Here is a 19,541-nt window from a genome sequence, read left to right as displayed (position 1 = left end):
TATTTGGATTTGCAGTCAGGTCACTCCCTCTACTTCCCAGGACTTGACAAATTGTATACTCCCAGGTGATTAAACTTAATTTGGGAGTTCACTAACAGGTTTATTTGGGCAAGCGAATACTGCGCTGGTAGGTGGAGTTACAGAAACAGGGCCTCCTGGGAGTTGCAGTCAGGTCACTCCTTCTACTCCCCAACACTTGACAAATGTTGGGTATTACATGTCTGTTGCCAGACTGCATTTAGGCTGGAGCATACATTTACATACCATGAGTCTTGGGATTAATGTTTGTTATTGAAACACTTACAGGCACCACTCTAACGTACGGCATGTGATGGACCTTGATAGGTGTGATGGTAAGTCCAACAATACACATTGACAGTCTTACATCTCAGATATGCTGGGCGCTGAATGTTTTTATAGTCAATGAATGACATGGTTGCAAAAGCTGAGTTGTGAGCATGCATGACATTGCAGTTTTGCAACAGTTTTGTGTTGTAACTTACCAGACTCCACTGTCTCAGGGATTCCTGTCAAGCCCTCAGGGTGGCCAAGACCTTCTCCTCACAGTAACGGGGCACTGGAAGGGCCACCGCCAGTCTTGTTGGGCTCCATCTGCTGCCTGGAGGCCAGGGAACACACCTTGCCCTCAGGTCATTCCACCTCTCCCTAATGTCCTCCTTTGTGCGCAGGGTGGTACCTACAGCATTCACTCTGTCAACGATCCTTTGCCACAGCTCCATTTTCATATCGAGAGCAGTGTGCTGGACTTGGCCTCCAAACAATTGTGGCTCTACCCTTATGATTTCATCCACCATGGCTTTCAAGTCATCCTCTGAACAAAGGTGATTTTTGAGGCGGGACATGGTGGGGAATTAAAGTGGATAACAAGGAGTTACTTATTAAAGGAAAGTGATGTGGGGAGTACATGGAGAAAAGTGTATGAAAGGGGTTTATAGGGATAGTGAAAAAGGGGTGCCTTATCTCTCTGTCAGAAATCAACTCTTGTTTGCACTGGAGATGCAAAGGATCATGGTGTGTGAAGGGGTGTGTTTTATAGTGTGCTTTGCTGGTGTGTCCACTGGGTCCATGATTGTTAGCTGTGTTGTTTTTTTAATTCATCCAATGAGCATTTGTCTTTTGCTTTGCTGAGCGCATAACACAGCGGTCGACCCCCATTGGCTAACTGCCGCATGAGGACAACCACATTGACTGTGTTTTTGCAATAGGCTCTGTGGTTGGCCACGCTGTTGATGGCGCCGGAGTACAAATTGCCAAGATAGCAGACAACCACAGGACTTTGACTTGGTGGATGGTGGTTCTTTCTGTCTACATCATAATACAGCAGTCTGGAGACCACCAGAGCAGCAGTCTTTTTAGGACCACCAACATGGCTGTCTGGTGGTTCGATCGTCAGCCTTGTAATCGGGCCCTAAGTGTTTGTGTCTGTGTCCAACTAATAATGATTGAGCTCCCCAGTGTTGTTTTTTTTCCTGCACCAGTGCTAATGCAACTATGCCTATTCCTCTCTCTCTCTGTCTCAGATTCAAGATCTCTCAGTAACTATGACAATATATCTCTGCCTCAGGACTTATTCCACCGAACCTTGTGTCAATTTTGTCCAAGAGTGAATGTTTGAGTAGCCCTACCTCAGGATCAATGTATCCGTGTGCCAATGTCACTGCTTGAATCCCCTCTTCCATTGTGTCATAATTGGTTTCATGTTCCAATGCCAATATCAGTGTCATAGTGTGAGTCTACCTTCCTAGATGTCAGAGTATCCATGAATCTGTGTTTCTATCATCCTTCCCCAGTTTCTGCTCTTTCAATTCATTGTTAGGGAAGATGCTTGAATCTCCAGATTCAGGCATCAACATTCAGAACACTGTCCAAGTGACAGTGTTTTGTTTTTCCAGTGTCAACATATGGATATCCTTTACCTAGTGACAATGACAATGTCTGCCTTCCCCAGTGTCAGTGTTTTGGGGGTCTTTCCAACAAATGTCCTCATTATGAGTATAGATGGTATTTATAGCACACAATATAATAATGATACCACAGGTTAGTTATTCATCGTGTGTGTTAAGTGCAACCTTTTATGAGTTTTTGGGGACTAACATGCAAATTTGAGTGTTAATGCACAAAAATCTGCATGGTACTGTAAATATCAAATGGTTTTCCTCAGTTAAATTTCAGCATGTTTGACCTGCCAAAATGTAATGAAGCTTGAGTTATTTAACACATCTGGAATTAACTGCCTAGTTTGTGAATAGGTCCAGTGTCAAAGTCTGAGCCTCTCTTTCTGTCTCCCAATGTGTTGCAGAAAAGCCTCACATAGGTTTGGAAAATGAAAACAGCTACCACTATTAAAATGAAATTTAGATTTTTGATCAATTTGTTGAACTCCATCACACTGATATAAGCTGAAAATGCAATTTTTTATGTAATAAACATAGCTGGCAAGTTTGTAGCTTGCTTATGTGTGACATTTCTATGGTCTTAGGCCCAGATTTAAGAGGGCTAAGTGCCTCCTTGTGCCACATCAATGTAATTTGTTATGCTAATTAGGCCCAACAAGGCCAAAATCGCTGCACCAGATTTATCAAGTGGTGCACAGCATGCATTGCACCACTTTGTAGCCACTTGCACTACATCATGGCTGTGCCAGGCATAATGTATGCAAGGCCGGGCATTCCCCCGTTAGGGGGGCTGAAGAAATGGTGCCAAGCAATGTAAAAGCTTTCTTTGCGCCATATTTTTTCAGTACTTTTACCGCCTGCACAGAGCAGCCGTTTAAAGGGGGCACACTATTATCTATAATGGGCCTCAATGTACTTTGCAGGATCAGTGTCAAACTTTTTTATGCTAATCCTACAAAGCACTAAACTACCACCATGGAGGGCCATATCTTAAATACGGTGCACACATGGTGGCTTTAGGGGGCGCTAAGGGGTGCAAGAAAGTGGCTTTGCATTGGATGCAGCACCACTTTTCTTAAAGTTACACTTTCTTGTAAGTAAATTAAAGCAGTGAATAGTATTTCAGAGTTTCTCTGTTAGTTTTCTATTGTTGCATCCAAACTTACTACAACAATCTACATATTCCTAAATCAAACCAGACCTGTTGGCATTGTTAGTGCCTGCCAGCAGTATCAGATAAGTGACTGAAGGATTCAACGTTACACAACGCATTGCTTTGTGCCATCATTTGACACTGAGAGCCCAGTCCCACCCTTTGCCACAATCACCTTAAGACACTAGTAGCATTAGACCTCCCCTCCACTGACAGGGCTAGCCAAATGCTGCAGGACAGCTCTTATCATGGCTGCCCCCATCACAATAAATCTCCATACCACCTAGGCAGGTTTTCAAATGCTGCAGGCAGGTGCCACCTCTGCAGTTATCAGGAGGTAGTCCAGTGTCAGCTACTCACTGCCTCAGCCTTCCAAAAACTGCTTGTAATGCCTGTCTACTTTCAACAACTTCAATCTGCCACCTCTGTACTTGAATCTTAAGGAGTCAGGGCCAGTCTGCTCTCTTATTGAGGCCTGAGGATAGGTTGGCAAGACCTGTTGCTGGCAGTGTTCGACTTGTCAGGCCTGGTTTAAACACTGCTTTGCACACCAGATGTAATGTTTTCTCCAGCCTCTGAGCTCATCTAGGGGCCAGAGCCAGGGGCCTAACAGTGTGACTCTGGTATGTGTATGAAGCACATCTGGAGAGCTAAAGAGACTTGGGCCTGGCCTGCCAGCAGCTATCCCTGCTCACATTACCCTGCACCTCAAGAAACTACACTGGCTCCCAATCCAGAAGAGATGTCAGTTCCCACGCACACCAAGCCCTGCACAACGAGGGACCAGCATACATAAAACAACAAATGACTTTCCACCAACTAACCACACACCTGCGATGTTCCTCCATTTTCCTCGCAGACGCCTCTGGATCAGCTGATCCAACAGCAGAGGATGCTCCTTCTCTCACCTGGCAGCCAAAGCCTGGAACAATCTTCCCCTGTACCTCAGGATCGCTGCATTGCTCTGGGAATTCAGAAAAGGACTCAAGACATGGCTGTTCAAATGAACAGAGACCGCAAAGCAGCTATCAAATCCATTACCTTGAGACCCTCATGGGTGATTTTCTGTCCTTTATAAGTCCTGATTGATTGGACAGTTCAAAGGCCCCAACACAGTCCTGGCACTGGTTGTCTGTAGCCAATTGGGGAGTGAGGAGATCAGTGTTTACTCAGATTAGAATCTGCTGTTATTGGCCAGGCCTTTGTTTGCTGGCTCCTATTGGCTGCACCACAATGACTTAGTAATCAATGGCCCACCCACTCAGAGATGCTCATGTCTGCATTAGGACTTAAGCGTGATCTTGGCTGTCTGTAGCGCTGAGGTCAGGAGGTGAAGCACTTCCAGAACAGCAGAGAGTGAGACTGCCACGCTGACGCGATTCTAACATTTAAACTTCTTTCACCAAGCGTACAAGCCTCAGAGCGTGTCTAACTCAAGCCCTGGTGTGCATATTAAGCATCCTGGCCAGGCAGTCCCTTCCACACTCTATTCCATGTCTGGCCTAGTCTTTCATAAATGCAACCCTGCCTCTATCTCCTCTATCTTGCTGAGTATACATGTCTATTGTGAGGTAGATGCCATCTCACTACTTCTTTAAAAATGCTGCCTTCCTCCACGCCACACTCCTCCTCACTTCATGCCCTGCAGCATTTCCCTCAACCTTGTTTACTTTTAGTAACACAATCTCGTCCCTGGAGGACAGACTGACATGGTGGCATATTTATTTTCTTTATTTTCCAAACAATGTTAACTAGACACAAAACAGCACCATAAAATACGAAATTTACACCTTCACCTTATTATACCCATTTTGTATCTGAAACATGGGCAAAAGGAACGCCTCTCAAACTTCATTGCCTTGAGGAAGGGTAAAGTGAAATGGCTTTGAAATGTGACCCTCTTCAAATCAATGCACATGCCACTTTTTGGAGCGTGAGGAAGGTGGAGTTGACATTCTTCAAATCAGGTATGTTGAGAGTTGTGTAAAAAGCTATTATTCTATTCATGCTGTCTAATCCAGATTAGTGACCTCAGGTCTCTCCCTCTCTTTCATACAGATACACTCTACCCAGAGCTGATTTCAGGCTTATTGAGACCCCTAAATCGCACAAAAACGGAGTCCTTTATGAAATGTATACCACTACGAGGGCCTCAGCTTTTATTCTATTCGTAGTCATGTCACTCATGATGCACTGATATGGCACACATAAGCACAATGGAAAAATCCAAATGGCTCACATGGGCAAACTGAAAACTTGGCAGCTGTGCAGAAGGTACTAGTTTGGGGTGACCTGCTGGGTGATGTGGTATCATGATTCTCCAGTGCGAGAAATGTCAAGGAAATGAACAAAGTTGCCGGCCACCACCTGTGTGTCTGCTATCCGCTCAGCTGGATGAATCATCTCTCTTGTGGTATGGGTCACAGGGTGGTGTATACAGGAAAACAACAAGGCGAGGTGGGCACCAACAGTATCCACCACTTGTGCCACTGCAGCTGGATGTTACTGTGTTTCATACTTTCGCGTTGCTCAGCCCTGTCGGAGAGTGTCTGACAGACCACGTGTTCTAGACACAGAGGCCGGGATCTGGCTTGCAGAGGCTATGTGCTTTGACTAAAACCACAGGCCACCAGTGCTAGAATTTGAGACAAATGTGACACAGAATGAAAAAATACTTTTTTATATTCATCACGGCAGCAGGCAGAGCAAGACTATTAGCTGCTAAGTATGCAGCTCAGACTAACTGGCTATAGTGTGTCTCGTGAGGGTGTTGGGCAGGATGCTATAAATATGTGACTAATGCATTTTAGTGCAGTGATGCGGACACCAGCACTCAAATGCGGTAGTCTAACCCCTGAAGCATGGTACTTGGCAGGGTTAAAGAACTCAATTTATACAGGGGCAGTTAGAAGCAATGCATAAAGATAGCAAGGTGTAAAGGATCATCCGTGGTGGCCTGGGACTAAAGCACTGTCTAAAATGAAATAATTATGTGACGTCCTCAACATAATGATTATTAACTGCCACAGTATTAAATTCGTTCTTACATATCGCCACAAAAACTTTCTTTCAGTTTCACCACTGATAATCGCAAGATCACCAAAATGTTTCTTGCAAAATTCTCGAGCCTTTTCCATTGGCTTCTCTTCAGCACTGAAATAATATTGAGAGTCTTTATATTCAATCCACCCATCGTCCCGGACCACAAAATCTGTAAGAAAAAGACAAATATTCATGTACTCCCATAGCCATCCCAGGAGAATGCAGATTACCTCCTAGATCATTTCTCGCCCCATTCTTTACTATATGCACTACGTGAAGCGATGCCTCACCACGACCACACATATCAAGCGCACTCTAATTTGAAAAAATAATAGCTCCGACCCCACTTTGCAATTAAAAGGGAGACAAGGGCAAAGCACATTCTGACTTAACAAGCCCGGAAAAATAACACTTTGAAAGAAAAATAGGGAGGGAGGGAACGTAAATTATGGGATGAGGAATTAGGAATCGGAGTATGGAAGATCACCAGTAAGTATTTCAAACATTAACAGAGCATTGCAATTGAAACTGAAGTGCATCGCACAATTTTTTTAAAAAAGTGTTTACATGCTAGACATGTTACTGACCTTCAAAGAATGAAAACGCTAATCAGCCCTTCTTGAACATACACACGAGTTTCTGTCAACACTACTACCAGCGAAATTGCCATCTCACCTAGATCACTGGCATAAAATATTTTCTATCATCAGGACACACTGGTAAAATTATATGGAGTGATCTCAAAGGTCAAATAACAGCAATACCTAGGTTTTAAGCGTATGGTATACTTTTTACAGTACAAAATCAACTAAATTAATCTATTACATAATTTATTAGGTTTCCCATATGGGCCACAATCAAATACAGGCAGAAAAAGATTAATAAACCCTAGGAAGTGATTAATATGGTCAAATAACGTATCGAATCAGCCGTCATTGCTAAAAGTCCTTTATTTCGTATTGTTATTTTTATTTTCATATTTTTATATTATTTCTTCCCCAGCCTATTTTTTTTATTATTTTTTGGTTCCAAGTATGTGGCATTGGAATATTAAGGTTTATCCCATGTCAACATATCCTATATCTTTTTTTTACATGAAATCTATTATAGATTTAAATTGTATCACTTTCTAAATGATTAAAACGTAATCAAGAAATGTATGATTTCAAATACTGTTTTAACAATAAAGCCATAGCACTTAAAATATAACAAACAATAACTCTACTTTAAAATGAAATTACAAACATTTTATTGCTCATTTTAATATTTTATCACCTTCATTATGAATATTTTGCATCAAGGTACTAACTGATTTATAAAACCTGCAAATTGCTAAATCTCATGGGCTGTGATTGCTATCTTTTATCATATTTTACTAAACTAAATAGTTTTAGAAATAATTACTGATTTCCAATTTAGAAGGGACATGCTTTGGGTGCTCCTTCCAAATTGTGAATTGGTATGATATGTATCAATTGCATGCAAGTATTAAATTAGTTGCAAACCATTGATCAGTTACAGGCTCAAACGTTGGAGTGATAATTAATCACAAACAGGAAGGGGCCTCCTTTTGTCCCCTTAGCCTTTTTAATGAAGAGTGCAACTCCAGGGTGGTGGTGGTGGGAGAGTTCGGGGGGAGGACTAAGCGGCAGTGGTCCAGGGGGTGGCTGCCAACTCTTACTGAAGTTTTTCAAAATTGAAAATGTGTTTTTTTAAAGCATCCACGTTTTCTTCAATTTTAAAATTAAGTGACAAGGATGATGGTCTGCTGTCCCTTGCAAGCCACAGTCCTTGTCATTGTAGCCAATCACAGGGGTTGGCAAATTGTGACCTGCTTAATGAATACTAACTAGACAAGTCATTCCTATTTAACAATCTGGCATTTTCTAAACTATTTTTCTGTGTTTCTATGTTTTTTCATCATTAACAATGTGCTGAATGTATTTCCACACTTGATTATGCATGCATACATTGATATAGTACTGTTGCCATTTAAACTAATTCCCTATGATGTGTAGAGGTGTGTTTTGTAATAATATGTGTTAACTAGGACTCAGTCCAACTTGTCCGGGATGGAAGTCAACCCCTCACTCATGTCTCCTCCCCAGCTGTCTAATCTTCTCACAAATTCCATATCAGGCAATCAAGCTGAGATCTACTGGTTTATTTCCACTGTTATTGTTATTGTTATTGTTATTCTGCTCTCAATGAACTTTCAGTGACAAACTAGTACATTACCAAAGTCCTTCCACTGGTTTCACTGTGCCTATTCATTCATATAACACCTTATTGTTCGTGTGGCTATTTTTGTTCTAGCATCTCTGGATGACATTAGCATAGAGGATGCTGAATACTTATTCATGTAGTGGGATAGTGTTAGGCACTATGACATCTATTTTTCAAGTACTTTCATTTGCTGGTGAAATGCTACATTTGCTCACCCCATAGTGAGTCTGGAGACTAATCTCATATGCAAAAATAATGAATAAAAACCCTTTGTTTTGAGGGTGAGTCAGAATACTTTCCTATTCCATCAGAGATGCTGTCTGCTCTTTCCTGATTTTGCTGATTACTTGGGTCTTCAAAAAACTTCTTATTTATGCCATTCTCTATATAATTTCAATTGAGAACCTTTATGGCATTTAATCTCTAACATTTCATTTTTTAATTCTGTAATAAAAACCCTTTACCTTTTCCGTTAATTTTGAACTTATTGGTTGGGTCCATTTTTTAATTTAGTTGTATTTTCCTGATCTTTATGTTTTTCAAGATGTCTTAATTCGGGGACACATTGCCTCCTGAAAATGAGGTTCAACACCACCTCTATCCAGTGAATGTGGGCATTCTGTTTGAGGTAAACCTTTGGGGTATCTAAGACTTTGGGGTATCCCACACCCACATCTATTAGTACAGTATAGAGGCCAGTTTGCAGAATTAGATACTGGTTTCAAAATGTTGGGTCACAAATTGTGACCACTTTTTGTGACCGGTATATTAGTACATCTGGCTCAAGTTTTTAAATTGAAAATTGATGCACCCCCTCCTGTCAATCCATTTTTACATTGGTGATCTATAATGCAAATGAAGTTTGTTAGAAATGGAGTCTCTAGTTGGCAGAGGTATACACCCTTGTCCAAATAGGGACCACAATCCTAGTCAGGTTAAGTCACATACAATCCAAATTATCCTGTGCCCACCCTCTGGTAGCTTGGCACTGAGCAGTCAGGCTTAACTTAGAAGGCAATGTGTAAAGTATTTGTGCAATAAGCCATACAGTAACACAGTGATAACAACACAAAAATACACCACACAGCGTTTGGAAAAGAGAATATTTATCTGATTAAAATAAGGTCAAAACAATAAAGATCCAATAAGTACAAGTTGAAATGTGAATTTCAGGAGTTGTAGAAGTTGTAGAATAGATCCAATAATACAAGTTGAAATGTGAATTTCAGAAGTTTTAGAAGTTGTAGAATAGACTCTTTTCAAGAAAATAAACAGTCAATGCTGAATTTAGCAAAGTACCTGGTGTGCATCACAAATTACATGCACATCGACTGCAGAGGAGGAGATGCATTGAAAAGATAGGGTGTGTGTCAGATTTTGTGGCGCGGCACAGACATTACGTCATTACTTTTCCCGCAGCACAGGGTTTGCGTTGATTTTCAGAGCGCAGTCTGGGTTCCTCACTGCGGTGCGGGGTTCTTCTTTGACGCCCATGGACGATGCAGGGAAATTCTTGACGTGCTGGAGAAGGCACAGGTGCTTGTGTCAATCCGTTGAGGCGATAAGTCGAATTTTCTGTTGCGAGGCATGCGCTGCGTTGATGTTCCACTCGGGGAATCAAGCTGTGCTGTTCTGGCTCAGCTATCTGTCGTTCCGATATGGCTGGGAGTCAAATCTTCGGTCGCAAAGCAGGCGCTGCATCGGATCCCCACTCAGGGTACCGGGCTGCGTCGTTCTGGGTCGGCTGTGTGGGGATTTCTCAGTCGCAAAGCAGGCTGTGCAGCTTTTCTGGTGGGCCATGCGTTGATTTTTGGCCACAAGGAGTTTCTGTAGTTGTTGAAGTCTTTTTGGCTCTGAGACTTCAGGAAACAGGAGGCAAGCTCAATCCAATCCCCTGGAGATCACTTATCAGCAGAAGCAGAGGTCAGCAAGGCAGCAGGGCAACAGCAGGGCAGCAGTCCTTCACAGCAAAGCAGGCCAGGTGAGTCCTTTGGGTAGCCAGGCAGTACATCAGGTCCAGATGCAGGGTCAGTTCCAGGAAGTGTCTGAGTTGGTGGGGTCAGAGACCCCGTTTATGTATCCAAAGATGCCTTTGAAGTGGGGGACCCTTCAAAGAGTGGTTTTGAAGTGCACAAGTACCCCTTTCAGTACAATTCTGTCTGCCAAGGTCCCAGTAGGGGGTTTGGCAGTTCATTGTGTGAGGGCAGGCCACTAGCTTTTGAAATGTGGGAGACCCCTCCTCCCTTCCAGCCCAGGAAGACCCATTCGGTATGCAGATGAGTGCAGGTGTGACTGAGTATCCTGTGTTTGTGGTTGTCTGGGTGAAATTCACAAGGGAGCTGTCAACTAACCCAGCCAGACGTGGATTGTAAGGCACTGAAGGATTTAAGTGTAGAGATATGTTCACTTTCTAAAAGTAGCATTTCTAAAATAGTAATATTAAATCCAACTTCCCCAGTCAGCAGGATTTTGTATTACCATTCTGGCCATACTAAATATGACCTTGTCACTCATTTCAGATCAGTAGCTACCACTCAAATAGTATATGAGAAATTATTTATGAAGAGAAATTGTGTTTTACCACTATATTAAGAGTGCTTCACCTCTAAATACACAGATTTGATTCAAGCATCAGCTAGTAACAGTTTGGTATAATTATGCAAATAAATTTGATGATATTGACGGAGATTGCAAGTGTAATGACATTTTTCTTGAGGAAAAGCTAAGTATGTGGTAGGTTGGTTGTAGCATGCAAATCTCCTCTCTCCTGTAAGGGGAGAACTATTATATGGTAGTAGGGAAGGCAGTGTGAATGTAAGATTATATTCCATTGCCACTAAGAAAATACAAAATATTCCTTGCAAAGAATACAGGCACCGAAGTCTTGGCAAATAAGCATTGTTATTCCCAAAATAGGTCTATTAGAAAGAAACTTAACCTTTCTTAAGGGACCCCCTGAGCCTCAGAGTCACTGCACAGGCAATGAACCATTCTCTTAGTGGCCCCAACCACCGACAAATCTGTGAGTACTTTTTTAGGTCGGGGTTTTTCTTACAGTGTAGCTGTCAAAAAGACTCATTGTTTTTAATGTACTTAAATATACTTAAAACGATCTTTGGTTTCACCCCTTTGGCTTTTTTTGACCAGACACTTTCAGCCCTTTTTTTGAGGCTTTGTCAATCATATCTTGATTTAACCCAGAGGAATGTTCATCTTTCACCTCATCCTATTGGTAATTTGAGTGTATCCTTCCATCTCTCAGTGAGGGCTCCAATTGAAATGCTTAAGATACTATTTCAGAATGAAAAATGGACCATTTAATAGAAGAAGGTGGCTTCTTGGAAAGAAGGTTTCCCCCACCAAAAGCAGCACATCCTTATTGAAAAACATTTACTTGAAGCATGTAGTAAACAAGTTCATAAAACACAATAATATTAATCACTTGGTTTTATAAATTATGTTTGCTATATAAAAAGCATAAAAAAAGTCATTCTGCCCTGGTGACTCTATCCTCTCAGACTCTACAGATTTAAAGGGGAGGGTGGCCCCCTCATGAAACGTATTGGCCCTGGGAACCCGGGCCAAAAAAGACCTGGGGAGAGGGCTGTGCACAACCCTTCCATAATAAAATACTTCAGACCCCAGGGGATGGGGGTCCCTGGGGCCAAAATGACCCCAATACAAATATTCATTGCATCCACCTGTGGTCCCTGCACACCACGGGGGCTTTTAAAAAAGAAGAGCAGGCTCCTTTAAAAATAAATAAATAATTGTTATGCAAATTTGAGGCAAAATGTAAAAAAAAATGTTTTTGCCCCAAAATCTCTATTGGGAAGAAGTATGTTATATGTGTCCCTTTCAAATAACAATTCCTATCCATATCCATCAATAGTTCTAACCATTGACAAGTTACTAACACCCTGCCTAGCTGGGGTCGTACTTCATTCACAAATTAGAAGGGGTCCTTTGGGGACTGCTGCAAACTCTCAAATAATTTACAAATAGTAAACTTTTCGATTTTAAATGCAGCCTGGTTTCCTTTATAAAAAGAAGCTGAATTAAAAAAAAAAGTTTGCTTCATTGGAATGTGACAACAGACATGGTTCACGGCTGACTCCAGCAGGCCATCATCTCTGTGGCGACATCCAATAGTACTAAGTTGCAATTTGTGACTTACTTTAATATACATGAGGTAGTTTGGGTTCTGACACATTACGATTCCGATTTTTAAAAACTTACCTTTTTTGATGTAGGTTGGTTTTTAAAAATGTTTACAGTTCACAATATTACTGCTCCCAGTATGCCACCAGTATTTTGCAACAAGATATTTGTACACGTGGCACAAGATAAAGAGAGGATTCGAAGATTTGTCTGTGAGGTAAGTGCCAGAAGATCTTTGGAATTACCAAAAGAGAGAAAGTGGCCGAAAAAGGACACAGATTTACTAAGATTTTTTATGCATTGCAGCACATTATGCAAAGAGAAAACACAGAGTATCATCATATTTACAAAGATTAACCTGATACTGATGTCATCCTCTGTGCTGGTACATAAACAGGTTGTCTTGTGTGATACACAACTCATGCCATGGTGCAGAAGAGCGAGAGTGTGTACTGCCTTGCATAGGATTCATATTAGGGGCATCTGCTTCCAATATAAATTCCTAAGCGTAGAAAACCACAGAAGGCCCTGCTGGACACATGCTAAATGTTGGTTTCTTGGGGAATTAAATGCACCCCCCTCGTTTGTGCCTACTTCCAGTAGGCATTATCATTTGATGCAAACTCTGGCCAGACTATCTTAGCTGATTGGGCTGTGCATCAAAACCTACAGGCATTGCGTCAATTTGCGTCCTAGCGTCCCTGAATGCAAAGTGATGCTAAGTTGAAGGGTCTTCTGAAAAAAGGAACCTTCCCAGTGTTAAACACACTAGAAAGAAATTCACTGCTGCTACTACGTGGCGCACTGTCACAGGTGGAACGTTTTAGTAAAGCTTGGTGTTTTGAACATAGAGCAGAAATAGAAGTGCAATACTGGAGGCCACGGAGGCAATAGGCTGCAACATGCTGCACAATTTGAAGTTGCCAAGTTTGGTATTTGGGTACTTGTCAATACATAGCATTCCTGTAGTCTAAGTGAGATCCAATCAAGGCTTGGATGATTGAAAACTGATGATCCAAAAGTATACATGGATAGATTTCCTTAGGCTTTTCTCAAAAGAAACAACACAAGTGGAATAAAGTTAGAGATTTGGAAGCACAGTTCAGGTCAGTGTTCAAGAAAGCTCAGACTGTATATTGAGCTAACTGGGGAGGGACAAGATCCTAGTTATAAGGTCATCAGTGCAAGGCCTCTATCTTACCAGTGTTCATTTTCAGATAATTACCATGAGATGGGTACTGCAGCCAAACCAAAAATAAAGTTAATTATTCTTCAGAACTCATGGCTAGAGCAACGCACCTAGCGGGAAGCTATCGGCAGGACAGAGGTCTGACGGGGAACCTGATTTAGTTGCCAGAATAACATATTTAGTCATACGTGTATTTAGCATTGCAAACCTAATGACAGTAGTGGTAAAGAGCTGGTATCAACAGAAATGAAAGTCAACCAATACTGTCAGTAGGTCTGTATAGCCTGAAATGTGCAAAGGAGAAAACATGTCATTGATTCACGGAGGTACAGAGATGGGGGTTACCAAAGAGTCACAAATTCAGAGATGGGCTCTTGACAATCTTAAGAGTTAATAGATTGAATTGCTCACAAAAGTGATATGCAAGGAGTGAAATGCGGAATGAGCCATTCTAATACCTTTTTTAGATTACTTAGCACAATGGAATAAGAGGATTCGGCTTCAACATACTACTTAGTGTGCCATTAGCTCTATAAGACTTTACATTTATTTTTTCATGACAATGAGAGCAAGAGCATACGAAGGAGCATAGGGCCTCGAGTGGTAGGAGATAATAACATGCAAAGGCGATAAACTGTGGAGCGAGTTGGACATCCAAAAATGGACACAGTATACACAGTCTCTGTGACATTAATGGTATTTATTGTGTTTATGTAAAGGTACGGTGAAAGGCTCTTGGATTTGATTTTAGCAAAATTATGTTACAGGGTAGGTGTAGTCCTACTGGCTTGAACATGGTAATCCCAGTTAGTAGATAATACGTAAATAATAGTAATTAAATTAATGAAAGTGAAGACTAAGGGCCTTATACTTTAAGAACAGAGTAAACTCAGTTGGCCTGGCAGAGTTTTTAACATCCGACTGCTAATTTAGAAATGACCGCCAAGCTGCCGTTCATTTCTAAAGCATTGGAGGGAACCACCATCACAGCAGTTCCTGTCAATGCTGTTTACAGTTTGGTGCAGTGCTGCGTCAACATGACGGAGTCCTGCATCAATTTTTTTCTTTTTTATTTTAAAAAGGAAAAATGCTGAAGGAGGATTTTTGTTTTAAATTTAAAAAATGCTCCCCTCATCACGTGAGTGCTCTCCCATGTCGAGGGTAGCATTTAGAAGTTTTCACTTCCCCTTACCACCAGGGTTTTGGCGGTGACAGGTAGTGAAACTGACCTCTTATTGTGCCCATCTTAATTGGGTGGGCAGAATTAGAGGTCTGCCTCCAATGGCCCTTACTTCACCTGGTGATTGATGGATGCTGCTGAATGGACCTGACAGATAATTTAAAGAGTTGGGAGGAGTATTTGTCCAGGAACTTCGAAGTTGGGAGCTGGTACATTTTAATTGATGTTCTAGATACATGTGGCCAGGGATTGTGGCTGTGGCCACAATGGGTGTGTGGAAGGAACTGTCTCTGACACAGCAGCCTGGTGGGAGTTTTGCATGCCCACTGTGTGCTTTATTGTCTGCTTGGGCAGCATTCTGACAAACTCTGCCATATAGAGGGTGGCACATGGCAGGCAGAGCCAGAACAAGTTGACAGACAACCAAATGCTGACCTGAAAATAGAAAAAAGTGAGAGAGAAGCAAAAGAAAAGAAACTAACTTTAGCCAAGAACTCATTAGAATAGCATGATCCCACATTACTTCAGTCACTAATAAAAGCAAAGTCCCAGATTTAAATCTTAGCTACTTATTCTCTCCACTGTCTAGATGCAACTTTCCAGACAGTGGAGGAGGTGGGGATTATGCCAACCATATGACATTGTATGCCACCATCAGCATACTGCCAATCCACGCTGTGTCTTGATCAGGTGGCGGCTTTCTCCTTCAGTTTCTGAAATTAGATGATGCAGCAGAGAGCTGGGGCTGGAGTGAGGCTTCCCAGCTTGTAGCATGAAGTAGCACCACCTCTACTTTAGGAGGATACAGAACACCCCTGGGATTCCTTTGAAGGCCTGCTGCCATGTGTGGTATGCATGGGAATTCCTGGGGGTCTTCTTACTGATACAATTCAAATGCATGGTTTCTTCAATGTACCCTTAGGGTTTTCGCTCTGTCAGTCATAGTTACCACCAGATAGACATACAGTTTCTCCATGGGAAAGAGAGTCATCAGAATGGTGCTGTTTGCACCTCCATGCAGAAATCTGGCACTGCCCTGCCACCTACCAATGATAAATCCACCTCAGTAATCAAGCACTAACACTCTGCTGATTGTAAGGGATGGTCTAAAGATGGAGGTAGTTAGACCAGCATGGAATCAGTGCCTCCACCAATGTTTGAATGACTTGACAAGACCCACAACACTGGTACAAGTATGGTTCAGAAAAGTGACTGTCTCCTGACGTGTATTACATTGCTCCTACACTGTGCATCCCTCAATCATGCTCTGTTACTATTTCAGATCAGCATTGGGTGGAGTTTTCCTGATTCCGCACTCCTTCCAAAGGTTTTGTTGGAAATGTATGTCCTCTGTTACTCCCGGTACTCTCAGGACAGATACATTGTGCCTTGAAATTGATCCCCAAAAGCTTCTGGCAGCGAGCGAGAAGGTGTGCAAGGAGGGCTGAGGAGGCCGGAAAGGTTGCTACAGCTACATCCTACTCTCGGCCCGGTCCACTCCTCAGCACTCGAGCATTGGGAGAACAAAGGGTGAAACGGGCACAGAGTGGGTGCAGTGCCCGGAGCTCTTAGTCCTCAGTCACTCTAGTGTCGGGAGCGCAATGAGGTGGCACATGGAGCATAGAACAGGGAGTCTGGTCGCCAGTGTGTTTGTGCCAGGGTGCAGACAGAAATGCATGAGTGACAGGACAGCATGTGTGGCACTCTACAGACACTGAAATCACTCCTCAGCTCACTAGCCACTGGGCTTGCTGAATGTGGTTCAGATCATACACGGCTGCACAGTTAGAGCCCCGTACCTGCAGAAGCAGCCTGGCGAGGCTGGAGTGCAACTAGAGGGATGGGTCAGCTCCCGCTCCTTCACCACACCCCCACCCCCTTGCACTCATGGACCCTGAGGATTCTGCAACTTAACAATTTGAGAACATGACAATCTTCCACTAGCAATCTGCATTGACTGTTCTTGCTCTTTTGACCTTCTAATCTGGACAGCACCATTACCCACTTTGAAGTCACCATCAACTGTGACCAAGAAACCTACTGTAAGGAGTGAACACCTTGTGAAAATCTTGAACTAACCCTAGCTGCATTTGTACTTACCACCTCAGGCTGCAACAGTTTCCTGCTGGGTTGTTTAAAAGTTTGTCAAAAATCAAGGAGACATTTAGGTTGCTAGCCTTCTGTTAGGCCCGCAATGCCCACCTCCATGCTTAAGCAATTCGCCAAGTTTGGGCAAGTACTTGGGACATTGCACTCACTAATAAGACCATACCAGCTTTCCATATTTAAACATGTCTAAGGAGTGGAAAGTTGCAGAAAGTTGTGGCTGAGTCAAATAAAATATAACAATGAGGTCAAGCAAGACACAAATAGCCACCACTAATAGGAAGAAGGGGGTGTCAGGAAGCCAGCACAACCTCCCTAGTAGTGCAAAAAAAGAGCCAAGAAGCCAATTGCCTAATTTCTCCTTTAGTAAAAATGTTTGAAAGGAGACAGAAAATCTTGTCCAAGTTCACATTTATTAAAGAGCCAGGGCTGGAACTTTTCTCAAAAGCTGACAACATACAAGGACTTCCAGAGTCATTGACCCTAAAAATACTGACCAAGGGTGGTGTCTCAATCCAGATAAAGCTATTGGCAATCTAGGTGCAGTCAGTACAGCAAGCTTCAATCTTGGCCTAAAACTGACACCCAAGTCAACACAGCCATCACCAATACTGACCATTGATCTTTTACAAGATGACCATCAAACTTTTTATATTATGTTTTAGCCCAAAGTGGGCCAGAAGGAGCTCAAATGCCACAGGGCCAATGTACCCCAGTACCAGTTGAGCCAGCTGAGTCCATTCAGTTACAGGCCTTCTCACAAAAACAAGTCATAAAGGTAGAGGTGCACGCTCCACATAAAGCCCTCCTGGGAAAGGCACAGGATGTGAGCAATGCCACACACCCCTTGGCAATCCAGTCATAACTTCTCCAGTACAGCACTCAAAGTCAGCCCTGGGCCCAACAGCCATGAACACGCCTGAGGATTTCTACAAAGCTCTAACACAGTCAGATTTAATAACTTCTATGAGGTCAACATTGGTAAACATGACAGAGACCATTGAAGGTGTGCTAACCCCAGCAACAGAGCTGATGAAGGATATTATGAGCTCTAAACCTATGGCAGGAATAGTCAATCATCTACTGTGCACCAATCCACACATTCATCATCAATGGAAAACCCTCCAAGGAAGGAAAACAGTGCCTGGACGATTGGCCTCTCTTGCTAAAAAACCTTTCAAACCTCTGTGGGATGCTCTCAACTACCATTCAGACAAACTGGACCTGCAAATAGACCTTCTTAACATTCTTGCTGTACATAATTCAAGTATTGACTCTAAACTGTCAAGATTAAACAGTCTCATTATTGAAGCTCAGACAGCTACATTTCTCAAACAATTTACTTGTTCATGCTCTCGCATCATAGACAAACTGGAAACCCTGCTAGACAGTCTGATTACATTCCTCGTGGCATTAAATCTAACTTGGGATGCCCCTGTAATAGAAACCTCCAAAGCCAAGGGCACAGTGGAAAGAAGGCCAGATATTGGCTATAGTCACCATCATTCTATTGCTGCTGAGGGCAAACAAGGCCACGTTTAGCCAGTAACCTGTGACCATAAAGAAGAGAAAAATAAGATAGATGCTGCGTCTCCTATTGACATTCCTCAAACCAGTACACTGACCTCACACCTCAAAGCCCCCCTCATGAAGCCAGAAAAGAAAAGACTGAGGAAATCCAGAAACAAGCCCACAGGGCAAACAACAAGACTCACATAAACACCAAACACACTACTACTTAGAACATTCAAGCAACTTTTTTAACAAAAGAACGTAATGAAGATACCCCTGGCACTGACCAGCATTACAAAACCCAAAGAAGCACAGGAGGAAAAATGTGCTTATCGACATACAGGGGTGCAAATGTCAGCAGCAACCCACCGGTTTCCTCTCAAAGTGATCCACGTGATTGGCAGAAATTGCCAGATGACGTTGGAGCAGATCCACGGAGACATTGTGTGGAAGCACTTCAGCTTAGATCCCGATCTTCGTGCACTCAGAAAAAATCTCTCTGCAAGATTTAGGGCCTCAATACATGTGTCACAGTCTACAGACCTCCACACTTGCCATGGTAGTCAGGACCGCTGCTGTTGTCGTGTACCAACCACGTCATTGAAACCCTGTTGGTCAGACCGCCAGGGAACCGCCAGCTCGGCCAGGATCCATGATCTTGGCGGCCTGGCAGTGGTAGAGATCGTAATTCGCAGGCCAGCGATGAATGCCATGAAAAGGCTGTCAGAGAACAGGTGCAGGGGGCCCCTGCACTGCCCATGCCAAGAGCATGACAGTGAACACTGCGAAGGTGCTGGTGCATCCTGCTGGCTACAGCATTGCCACCGGCTCGAGCCGGAGACAATACTGTAGCCTGTTTCCCACTCAGGTTTCCACTCGGCATCCTAGTGGGAAACTCGTAATAACTCCAGTGGGGAGGTAGCCACGAAGGTGGCAGTGACCCTGTCGGGAGTATGGCGGACGGGCTTTCCCTTCTGCCAAAATCAAAATGAGGCCCTTAATAATCACCAAAATAACCAAAAGCTTGGTTTAACTCCCCACCCCCAACGATGCAGC

At 42.8% G+C, this 19,541-nt stretch overlaps 1 protein-coding gene across 1 annotated transcript in view; it reads right to left on the bottom strand.

The window, feature by feature from the left end:
- MRC1 (mannose receptor C-type 1) overlaps window positions 1-19,541 on the bottom strand; it is a 705,818-nt gene that overhangs the window by 303,339 nt on the left and 382,938 nt on the right. The window contains exon 17 of the mRNA XM_069211541.1: window positions 6,117-6,280. Within this exon, the coding sequence (XP_069067642.1) occupies window positions 6,117-6,280 (164 nt within the window). The remainder of the gene's footprint in view (window positions 1-6,116; window positions 6,281-19,541) is intronic.

Source organism: Pleurodeles waltl, chromosome 10 (assembly GCF_031143425.1).
Source record: "Pleurodeles waltl isolate 20211129_DDA chromosome 10, aPleWal1.hap1.20221129, whole genome shotgun sequence".
NCBI classification, from domain to species: domain Eukaryota; kingdom Metazoa; phylum Chordata; class Amphibia; order Caudata; family Salamandridae; genus Pleurodeles; species Pleurodeles waltl.
This window is presented reverse-complemented; position numbering and strand designations above follow the sequence as displayed.